The sequence below is a fragment of the Netta rufina genome, assembly GCF_964035555.1.
Source record: "Netta rufina genome assembly, chromosome: 3".
Taxonomy (NCBI): domain Eukaryota; kingdom Metazoa; phylum Chordata; class Aves; order Anseriformes; family Anatidae; genus Netta; species Netta rufina.
The window spans coordinates 44,700,269-44,712,365 of record NC_140125.1 but is presented as its reverse complement, the minus strand read 5'-3'; the positions used below and the strand labels follow the sequence as shown (position 1 = coordinate 44,712,365).

Genomic DNA, 12,097 nt, shown 5'->3' with positions numbered 1-12,097 from the left:
TATAAATATGATTATTTTGACTTTCAGACATTCAGAGATTCCAGATCTTTGTTAACTAAACAGAAGGAGCTGGTTGAATAACTGCTGAAACTCCTATTATTACTTGTTCAAGGTTGAAAAACATCTATCTAAAAAGCCCTGGCTATACAGTTCTGCTTTAGTTATCCACAGAGACAGTTCAGGGTCAGTCTTTCTTACTACAAAAGCTGACAATACCATTTTTACAAATCAAGAAATAGAATTTTGCAACATATAAAAAAGTCATCAAATGACAAAGGATAGATACATTCTGATGTACAGAAGGTAGAACAGCAGTTAAATCCTTATAGTAAGCCATTTCAAAGACAAAGATAACAAATAATTCCTTACTTTCTAGAAATCCTGAAAGATACCTGACAGTGAAACCTAAACCACAGGTCTCCTAACCTCAATGGAAAAGTAAGAAAGAATTGAACCAAGCCTCTCCAAAAGTTTGGTCATTTTGCCTTAAAACACCCCACAAAATATCTGCAGAAGTATGAATTCCAAGTTCCATTGCCATGTGAATTCAAAAGCTTGCCTACACAAATTGGAAATAATCAAAACAGTGGTTTAAGAGTGCAAAGTTCTGTGTAGCGTTTGATATTTGCCTAGAGACTATCATGCTACTTTGCAGTAATGACTCTCTTGCCTGTTAAATCAAGTCATAAGAGACTACTAATCAATGGATTAAATGAGAGGAGTCCTGACCTGTTCTACTTTACACTTAATTTTACTTCTAACCTTCTAGCTTCTGATCTCTCTCCCTTTTGACCTATAACACTTCCCACCTCTTAATACTCACGGCTACTTTGGGCAACATAGAAAGTCTTTGAAGACATATGTAAGGGTTTGGTTCTGCATACATAAATATTGAAGTAGAAATAAAGATAATTCCTTCCAGAAATAACTTTCCTTCTCAGCTGGAAGGTGTGAGATGGACCAACCTGTAAACCCAGTATTAGGGAAAATATTCAATAAATTTGAAGAGTTGTTAGATCATCCCAAGTATTTTTTTTTCCCTATAAGAAACCAAGTTACATTAGTCAGGTTTTTTTTTGTGTGTTTTTTTTGTTTGTTTTTTAAAAAAAGGATTTATTTCTCAGTTCATACAAAGATTTTTTGCTTGTTTGTTTTACAAAAAGCATACATACATAGCCAGAATCTCATTTCCCTCTCCAGAAAGCATCTGAGACAAGGTAAGCCAAATGCTACAGGAAAAAAAAGCCATGAAATTTAAACAGCTTATACTGTATCAGAACTTTAAGACTGTAAAACAAAAAACACTCATGTTTTTGGGGATGGAAATTTCAGCTCCTTAAAGTAAAACTTAATCTAGTTAGTTCTTTCCTCAAAATCTCATGCAATTTCAAATGTTTGGCTTAACATTTGTTTTCTAGCCCAACATAAGGATTAACTGCAGAACAGTAAAGCATTGTAAATCCATCTGATCGTAAGTTGCCCTCTCTGTATGGTAACCTTTTTGAAAGCAGTGTAAAATTTTCAAATCCATTTCAATATTTCTGCACTCCTTCATACGTCAATTCTGGCCACCCATTAAATCTCACTGATGTGAAGCAGTTAAGCTGCAAAAGAAGTTTTATGGGAGCAGTCACACAAAATGAAGATTCCCTAACATTTAACCGTCCCAGCTCATCTCCAAGGCAAGACTCCATTTCATTCAAATAACACAAAAAGCATGTTCTTCTGTTTATTTGCCAACATTCAACAAACACTGAGCAAGCGTGAGAAAAAATAAGGTACACCATCAGCACACTTAAAAAAAAATAAAAAAATCAACCTGCCACAAAATGTAGATGAAGCTACAAAAAAGTCTGAAACTTGTCTGAACCTTCAGTCAGAAGTATAGTTTCAAGGTGACTGTCTGTTACCTGCCAGCATTCTCCACAGAGAAATGGGCTACCTTTGTACCAGAGGCTTTTACAGCAGCTCAAACCTATTGCAAGGCAATATAAGCGTACTAGAAAAGAGTAAATTTCTTTCTATGACTTAAAGCCCAAAGGAGTAGTGAAGCAGGCAAGATAAGGAAGCTGAAGCTTTAAGAACAGAGATACATACTGCCGAAGTAATCCTATCACTTCCAAACTACAAAGAATGATTAAAATCAAAAGAACTGCTTAGCTACTTAAAAGCCATAAAGCAATGATCTGTGCCCACGATCTTTCATTACAAACTTTACTGCAATACCTGGAGGTAACGTCTCCACACTTTGTGCCTTGTCCTCCCCATCGCTGACACGCACATCTTTCCTTTTGGGGTCAACGTCATTTGGGTCCTCCTGAAAAAAAGTACATACTCTTTAAAATAATATCCTTAACATAATTGTGTTTTCAATGCAAACAGCAATAACAGCCTCTGGATTTTAAGTTTATGATGTGGTTCAACAGAGCTAACGACACAGTTTGGAAGAGAAAAGAGTTATTTCCTACTTTAAAAATGGCAGAAATGGGTAAGAAGTTTAAGATAGGATTTTGCATTTAATTTATGCAACAATTCTTACTTGAGGAAGAAAAAATAATACGTAAGAAGGAAATGTACCACAAAAAATAGAATAAAAAAAGTTTGATCAGTAATACTCAAACGAGCAAGACAGTCAAAAACTAAATAAAACCTGAAGAAAGCCTTCTTCCAGTAAGGAATAACCCAAATATGGAAGTTACCTGAAAAAAAAAGTCAGTTCACCTAGCAGTTATAACTAGAGTGGCAGTTTTCTGATTGAATAAAAACCTTCCAAAATATTTGCAAGTTGCTGTTTTCATGTGTTTGTTTTGGTGTAGCTTATTCAAGGCAACTCTGATAGATTTGTTATTCCAGTAATATTGGTAATACCCATTTAGAGACGGTAGAAAAAAAAGTGTTAATAAGTTTCTTCTCTCCTACCCGCTCTCCGACCTCCAACGTTTATTCTCAATCTGTAAGTCTCATTTTCCTTTCAACAGGGAAAAAACCCACACTCTTGTATTCTCATTACCACAAAAATACAAGATGTCAAAGAAATTTGGATTCATATCATATTATGCATTTGGATGAAGTTGAGAAGAGGGTAACATTTTTAAAAAAAAGATAATTAGCAATGGTATGCTGATTTGCACACTATGCTTCGCCAACTGTTTTCAGTGCCAGCAGCTTTTGCTGTTCTTGGACATGTGTCAAAGGAAATTCTGTTGCCCTTTCTACATCTGCCTTGAAGTAGTCCCGGTTCTAAGATAGTTCAATTCGCATAACCCCTCTCAAGGCAACATCTTCGCTATGAATAGTGTCGTGCAAGAAGATACAATACTGTGCCTATGGTAATCAATTAAGTGCACCTAGAAACAGAGCAGAACAGTTTTTAGCCGTCTGCCCAAGCCTCCAGAACAAGGTGATGGTACAGAAGTTGCCCGTTGCAAACGGTCTTGGCCACCGCAACTCCTAAACCATATCCAACAATTCTTTAGAATAACAAGTAGTTGGAACTGGCCGAATTCATGCTGGAGAACATTTAAGCCATAAATTATAGCATTTCCACAGGCACATCTGAATTTTTCCAATGTAAATTCAGCCAAAGTTACTACTTACATTAAGTAGGCACCACTGGTTATTTGTGTTTCAGTATTTTAGAAATACGATGCCTTATATTCAAAACTCAATGCTGATGTTTTGTTATTGGTAATCATTTATAGAAAGGCAGCCATATAAACACTAAATCAGTTTAAAATGAAATGTTACCAATGCACATTTTTCAGAGAATCAAGCATTCAGGGTATCAGAGAGGGAATATGCCCAGGTGCTTATACTATATCCCATCACGTAGTCCATGTTTCAGGCTATTGGGCCTTGTGGAGGTCAATACATTTGCTTTTCTTTTTATAATTAAGACAATAAGAGAACACATTTCAAGAGAGCTATCACAGCATGCTGATGAGGGAAATTATCCTTCACTATCCTCTAAGCCCCACCAACACACTGAAACAAAAGCTTTCTGTGGTTCTGGAAAGCTGTATTTTACTTGCTATTTGGCTCGGTACACTGTTTTAAAGATAGCAGTGCTATGGAAACTTAATTCATTAACTACAAGTATCAACTGCACTTAAAACGCTTCTCAATACAATAAAGTCAAATTTTGCCAATTTCTACCAAGCTCTTCACTGTCCCAAATTATTGGGAAGCATCCAAAACTATGTAAATCAAAAAATAAATGCAAAACATCCATTAAGCAACCAAAAAAATGGAGGCATTTTTCCTGAAATTAAAGAAAAGGCACTGAGTGCTTCCTCATTCTCTTTTCTCCCACCCCCACCCACTAAGTCTTTAGGGGAAACCTCTGCCTTCCTTGTATATGTATGCTTAGCATGCCATTAAGCACAATTAGTTATCAAGTTCTTTCACCTTGTTTGGTGTTTCCTCCCCCCCGAGTTAAACACAAACTACAAAAGGCAAATGTTAAATTTAGAAAAGCTGAATGCAGTTTTGAATTCTTTTAAGTCTGAGGCTTCTACGCAACTATTCAGCTACAGTCTGCAGAATTTCTTAGGCGAGCCCCATTGCCAAGAGAAGTTCCTAACACAGACAGCTGGATCTTCAGCCTCCCTATCAAACGGAATAGGTCCAAGAGAGTATGGGATATTAATCTCTAATCTCTGTGCCCTGGATTAGAGTTTTGTGGTATTTTTCTTCTCCAAAAGAAATCTATTTTAATGATGCCTTATTACTTTCACCCAGTAAAGCATTTGGAAAGTATATGTAGACATCCAATGCCTTTTAGGGGAAAAGATACCTATATCCTTTAGAGAACTCAAAATGCACAAAAGGAAAAGAAAGCAGACATTAAAGCCATAGATATAAATACACCAGACCAACCAGTTTCTTTGCTTCTAACTGTAAATTGCTTCAGCATGTTAATTTGGTGCAGCACACAACTAAAACATATGGTCAAATGACATTCCTATGTTGTCATCATCACAGGAGTTGCTTTTTCAGCTTGCTTAGAGTGAAACAAAATACCAATTTCTAATGTAATCTTCAAAAGTCACTTGCATTTGATGAGTAATCTTCCTGATAGAAGAAAACAATGCTTGCACTGACAGCATTCATTCATACAAAAAACTAAGCTTAAGGCAAGATTAAAAGCCACTGAAACTGCTCAATGGGAGGCACAGTTCTAATCAGGAGTGTGAGAAAGGGATTTAACGAGAAAAACTAGAAAAAGGCTAATGCTAAAATATTGTTAATGCTGTTAGTATTTAATACTTTAAAATACTATTTTCCTGACATACTAAGAAAAAAAAGCTGACAACATCAGGCTCTAATCTAAAGCCATTTTTGTTTGCTGGAAATACATTTGGACAAGAATTTTGAGCTTATTGAAAAAAATAAAAAGGTAGCTACCCAAAGAGCAAAGATGCTAACCAAACGTTAGACGCATGTGGAGCACCACTACAGCAATATCTTTGTGGTCCTCGTTTGTGATGTTACTTTCTCAGGCCAGGAGTCACACCGCAACATCAAGATGGGTGCACTCCATTGATACTGCAGGTGTCAGGGATTTGGCACACGTTGCTTTTATACATCATGTCACAGTTTCCCATTATTCTTGATTCAGGACCAGATGGGCTATGAAAAGAAAAAATTGCAAGCTTTCAACTCCGTTCAGTGTGAGTTCTTACCCCGGTATTGTAGCAATATTTTAGATGTATCAAATAAACCTAACTGAAATGCAATTAAATTTTTAAATACAATTACCAACATACCTTTATTTCAAAAGCCCAGGAGTTAACATGATGTACACTTACCTTTGCCACATTTTTTAAAACTTGCAAATCATAACAACATTTCATTTTTTCCCCCTCAGAAAATTAAGGTAAATGGACATCTACATTAGCTACCCAAGTTTAATTGTTGTTTGTTTTTAAATTAATAACATTTCAGAAAAAAGGACAAGGAAAGTGCTTACTACTCGACATATTGAACAGAATAGCTCAGTAGCTTTAACTACAGGAGAAGGTAGATAAAAACTGAATAAATTTGAGAGTGTTTTTTTTTTTTTTCCAACTCAGTCATTAAAACGCAGCAACTGTTTGTTTCAGAAGCTATTGTACTCTCTGTATGCCAGAAAAGGTCCACATTAGTTTATAAGCCTTGCTATTACCACTTTTCTTTTCTTGCTCAACTCATCCACTCCAATAAGACAACCTGGCAGATTCAATTTGAGATTTCAAACAGGTGAAGTAGAAAATTCCACAGCCTCAAGAATCAGAGTCTCAGCTATTTTAAAGACACAAGAAAACGCTTCATCAAATGATGAGTTGCACATTTAAGGCTGCATTGAGGGGAAAGGGAGAATGAGGTAACTTATACAAACACTAGGCAAGATTCAAACTCACTTTTTACAGCATTTCTACACAGCTTCAGCAAGACATGATCATATTCAACACAAAATTTAAGAGGAGTCATTTTAGTTTAGAAAGCTGTAATTATACACAGACATACATTAGTGGATAATTTCACTACCATTACTTAGGCCTTCCAGACTGCTTACCCTTCTGGTTTTGGTATATTTATTTGCATCTAATGCCATATTCCTTAAAACTGTTTTCCTTAAAACTGTTTCAAAGCAATTAGTGTTTTGTCAATTGTTATTTCACTTGGCACCAAAAAAAAAAAACAAAACATTAAACTCCTCCAGGTATTACTCCACTGCAAAAGTGCTTTTCCTACTTATGCCTACCTTTCTTAAAATGAGGTTTCACATATCACTGATTTGACATTTAACTGTGAGGAATTAGACCTCATTACAGGAGAGATCCTGCACTGGTTTTCTGGGTGACAGAAAGTCATGTACCAAGGTGTAACGTCGCTAGATATATTAAGATATCACATGCTTTACAAGTGCCAGGTCAACGCACTTCTCAGCAAAGCTCTTGTGGTTGAAACATCTCAACTGCGAGCCAGGCTGACCCCAGTACCAGCCTTTTCTACCGAGGCCCCACCACACAACACCCCAGTGCAGGAGATGGCTGGGGGCTGACTGCACCAAGCTGCTCACCACCTCCTCTATGAGGATGGCAGCAAGCCAGATGAGAACATCTCATGGGCCAACACACAGTGCTACCCCACAGGATAACACCACCCAGCCCTCTGAAACAGGTCAGACACGGAAGACACCAGCTCTTTTGCTCATCACCATGTAGCAGCACATTGCAACGCTGTTCATGCAGAATACAAAGCAGGGAATTAAGCAAAAATAAAATAAAAAGTTCTACTTGCTTTGGTAGCATATGCTCAGATTTTGAGCAGAGTGGCATCATGGGATAAAATACATGCGAGGGCTTAATATCTGTTTTCGTACTTGCTTTTAAGATGTTGGCCAAGGGCCAACCGCAGACAGATTTTCTTCTACTGATAATTTTCTAAAAGGAAGCTGAATACTGGCAGCATCTTCAAAGTATCATCTGATCCAGCTGGCCTAATATAAGGCTTCTCTGCATCATGCAGTGCACATCAGTCATATCGGTTGATTTTGGAAGAGATGCTCTTGCTGCAGCAGGCGCTCCTCACAGCACTTCATATACTTGTGCTCTGATCATGCACTTGGGGCCAGATACACAGCAGCACTTGGATGTTTCGTAGCAGGCCACTTGGCATAGCAGCAGTTGGGTGCCTGCTCGGATTCAGATGCCCAGCCCAAGCACGAAGGCTCCTCGCAGAAGCTAGTACCTACGGAAAGGATTCAAAGCCAGCTATGCTATGGATGCAGCCAAAGCCTGATCTTGTTTGCTGCTGGTGGTGTTTAATATCTGCCTCGCTTTTTCGTAATCCATTTTAGAAGCTTACAAATAGGCATCACATTAGATACTTATAGAACAGCTAAGCAGGCTCTGAAGTACCACTTACTCCCAGTCCTGGAAAAACTTAAGCAAGGAGAGTCGAACTCGTCTGCTGGTTACTGACTTGCTACCTTCCAAGGGGACGTCTCAAGAAATATGACTCCAAGTCTCTCTTTCTGGAGAGCTTTTCTACATGCCAGACAAGCACTCTAGCAATTTAATGTAATTACATTAAGGGTCATCCATGCCTTCCCCTGTCAGCAAAAAGCGTTTTGCATGAAACGACAGAGCAGGCTCAGAAAACGCCCAGAATGCTGCTTCTTACAGGCAAGACTGGCAAGAAATATCTTGTAAGCAAATGCTGAGTTGGTGGTTGCCAAGTTGCTTAGCATTAGTAAAACAGACATGTCCAAGTACATCAAGAAGCAAAACATAAGTAACCAGAAAAAACACTTTGCAAAAATTTGATTAGAAGTAATGTATTTGTTGGAAGTAACGTCTGAAATTAATACAGCACAGAATTTAATTTTCCTTCTAATTCCCTTACACAGTTTAAGTAAATTACTGCCAAAGGTACATTTCTTTCACACGTTTGAATATTCAAAGGAAAAATAGAAGCTTCCAGTAAGGGAAAACAAAAAACACAAACACAAGCACCACACATGCATACAAGAAGGCAATTTTAAATTCTCCAGAAATGTGGAAAAGTAATCAAAATTATAATTTGATAGCTCCTCATATGTTTGATATAGACTCAGGGAATATACTCAAAACATTTTGAAAGTGCCTGTTACCATAACCTGTCATCTCCAGACAAAATTAAATGCCTTTGGGCCTTACTTATCTGTAAAGTTTACCTTCAGTTAGGACAAAGCACATATTTTAGTGCTTACGGGCAGTATTTGAAGTACCAGAACAACTATAAAACCTGACATGACATTTTATAAACTGAGATTGGATTAGACAAAAACAATGCTTTCCCCGAAGTTTCTGGCATACACGGATACATATTCTCTGAGGGAAAGCCTGATCCAACTTTGCGGCAGCAGGCTTATTTGTACAGCAAACGAGATAAACTGCGACTTCTCATTTCAGCTTCGTTTAAGATCTCTGGGCATTATAAACTTATTCCATTGACAAGAGCCAATAGCAACAGAAACCCCCCAGGTTAGGGCAGGTAGGGCTATTCAGGCAGTAGGCTTTTAAATGTAGTTATGTTGGAATGCAGATCTTTGTATTTCACACTGTATTTTAAAGAAAAAATCCAAATGGATTTGAAGATAGCTTAGAAGTAACAACACATTTTATCCTTCAGATCCCTATGTTGGTTTAATGTGTTACATTAATTGAAGAGCAGGCAAACGCCACACGGTTTTTGATTGCAATACAGTGTTTTAAATAATAAGTGGTGAACTCTTCTGTAAGCATCTGACATTGGATAATGTTGATCCTAAAGGTATAAAAAGAACACAATACTCCTACAGCTTTGACAATTCATTTATCCAGTGCTAACAAACCATACTCTTATGCCTAGAGACTTTGACTCCAGTAATGTGTGTCTAAACTAAGTGGTTAATTTTAACACCTGTCAGTAGAGTAGAAGAAAGTAAGCACTGCCTGCCTTCCAAAATTGGCAAGATAAGTATGACCAAAAAAAAAAACACAGAAGAACACAAAAAAAAAAAAAAAAAAAAACCACACACATCACATCCTTTGTTTTCTTTAGCTTCAACAGCCTTTTTCACCTAGAGCTGAAGAGATCCTCCAGAGGACAGTCAGAGAAGGGCAACAGTATCTGCTCACTGAAACATCTGCCCATTTAAACTAAGGCTGAATAAGAGCACATCTTTGTGGCAGAGGCAACTTCTAATAAAACCAGCTAACCCACATCTCCCCTGCATAAAGCAGCCCTACCAACCAAGCAAAAAATACTCAGCACAGCCTACCACAGACAGAAGCAAGAATGGCATTTGATGTAAAGTGCTCAAGGACCAGAAAGCAAACCAGAGTCTCCCTCCGACTTGTGGAAGAGATTGTCATCTGGATCCAGAAATAGCCGAGGAATAGCATGAAAGCCTCATGCACCAGAAAAAGATGTTATTGCAATGGGAACACTGCAGAGGAACCATTAAAAGGTTTTGCTGCTTTTACAAAGCCTATTCATCGATCCCCATAATTTAGAAGGCTGCAAAATGTGTAATGGGATGGCAGGGAAGGAAGGAAAGAAAAAAGAGGAGAAACATTTAAAAGTACTGGGATCAATGGTAGGGTGAGTTGTCAAATGCACCGGTAACTTTGAAAGCAAGGAAGAACCATCTCTGGCAGAGATGGAGGTCAGAAGCAGAAAACAAAAAGGTCTGTCTAGTCAGTATTTCCTGTTAAATTTTTCACATCTGGAATAAAAATATCACTGGTCTTTACTAGCAGCTACAGACTACAAAAATAATACATCACAAAACATCTGCAATAATTATTTAAATTCAAGATAAATATTTAAGTCTTATCACTCAGTTTTAGTTCCCAAAAGGAGAGTGGAAAGAAAAAGTAACCAAAAAAAATGTCATTTTAAATAACATTTACAACAGCCTTCTATTCTGAACTGATTGTGTCAGTGCAAACACGTCATTCCACGATTTACATGGTAAGTACACACAAAGCAGCAAGAGCATTTACACTGCTCTTTTAGCTGCACTAGATTGGGAAAAAATCCAAGAATAAATTAATCATAAATCATCATCACTCAAAACATGTACATCGGATACCACATCACTCAGCATATGTCATAAAAAGAAGCTGACAAAAAAAAGAAGAGTCAAAGAGACATCAGAAAACTTCCCCAACTTGTTGAAAGCATCTTGTTGGTACAGCCACCTCCAGGGAGGTTTCTGTCACCACTGCCCCTCTTGTATTGGTTAAGAAGTGTTCTTAGGTATACACTCTAGCAGCAGCACTGATTTTAGTATTCCTGTCTCACACCTACTGCTTTCCATGCACTTTGTGACATTTGTAAATCATTTATTTTCTTGTTTTAAAAACTGACCAGCTTCTGGAAAGGGGCAATGTAGGAAACGCAGCCACACAGGTCCCGAAAAGGTAGGGCACGGCTTGATGCGGATACAGTTTCTGCTCACTGCGCTGCTCTCAAAGCCCACTGGGCTCGTTTGAGAATTACTGTGCATTCAGCTTCATGCTTGACAGCTCTGCGAGATGTGAAGTCTGGACATTCAGGTAGCTTAATGCAAGGATACATACCCTGATTCAGATCCAAGAAACACAGTGGGCATTAGGGCCATTCTAAAAAAAATTAACCAGATAAGCCTAAATCCCTGGCTAACAATCCCACAGACCCAACGGACTTGGCAGTGAGCTTTTTGGCCAGAATGGGGCCAGGGGTACAGATGCATTTTGTTGGTTGGGTTTTATTTAAACCATCAGTTCAACCACTAAATTATCTGATTTGATGGATGGGAAGCAGCTGAAGGTGTGTACAGCCAAGGTAGCAGGGAAAAGTGTAATGGGAATACCACTTTCAGCACAAGTAAAGGATTAAAAGTTTAGTTACAACATGAAGCCACACATTACTCAAAACATTGCCTTCTTTCAAGCAGAAAAATCTGCAATTACTCCAACAAATGTTCAGGCACGATTTAATGCCAGCTCTTGTTAATTCTACAATATCAGAAGTGCCCAATGAATTAGCCTGCATTTCAAAGTCCTGTCTCTAATCCTCTTTCAATTCAAATCGTCACTGCTTGTTCTTACCTCCGAGACAGGCTCTTAGAAGAACAGGGTGGGGGGGAAGGAAGAAAAAGCGGCTTTTTCAGAGGGGAAGAAAAGCACAGAAAGCAATGGATGTGCTGTTCTGCTTTAGTATTTCTGCACACGAGAAAGTCTCTTATTTTCTGGAAGTTTAGGAAACTTAAGTTGTTGTTAATTGAAAGAAAGGTGAGGGACTGAATAAATCGGGAGAACTCGTTTTACAGTGTGTGAATCCAATATCAATTATTTCAATAACCCAGGTATTTCCAATTCTCCTCCTATACATTTCTGAAGGAAGCAGTAAGCAATCCCTCAGCTGCAATACAGAAAACAGCTGGGGCGGAAAAGAGGAATGGAAGAAAATTCTCATGCCTTTCACACACATCTTGAAGTAAAGACTGCAGAGAAGGAAAGCAATTAGAACTAAACGCTTTTCAGCTTAATTTTGTTTTATAAATATTTAAACCTGCAAACATAACAGAGATCAAAAGGAT

General features: G+C 37.9%; 1 protein-coding gene across 1 annotated transcript in view; it reads right to left on the bottom strand.

Annotated features, from left to right (window-relative positions):
* Window positions 1-12,097, bottom strand: part of GALNT2 (polypeptide N-acetylgalactosaminyltransferase 2) — an 87,601-nt gene that overhangs the window by 37,388 nt on the left and 38,116 nt on the right. Inside the window, exon 2 of the mRNA XM_084285002.1 lies at window positions 2,227-2,317. Coding sequence (XP_084141128.1) covers window positions 2,227-2,317 — 91 coding nt within the window. The remainder of the gene's footprint in view (window positions 1-2,226; window positions 2,318-12,097) is intronic.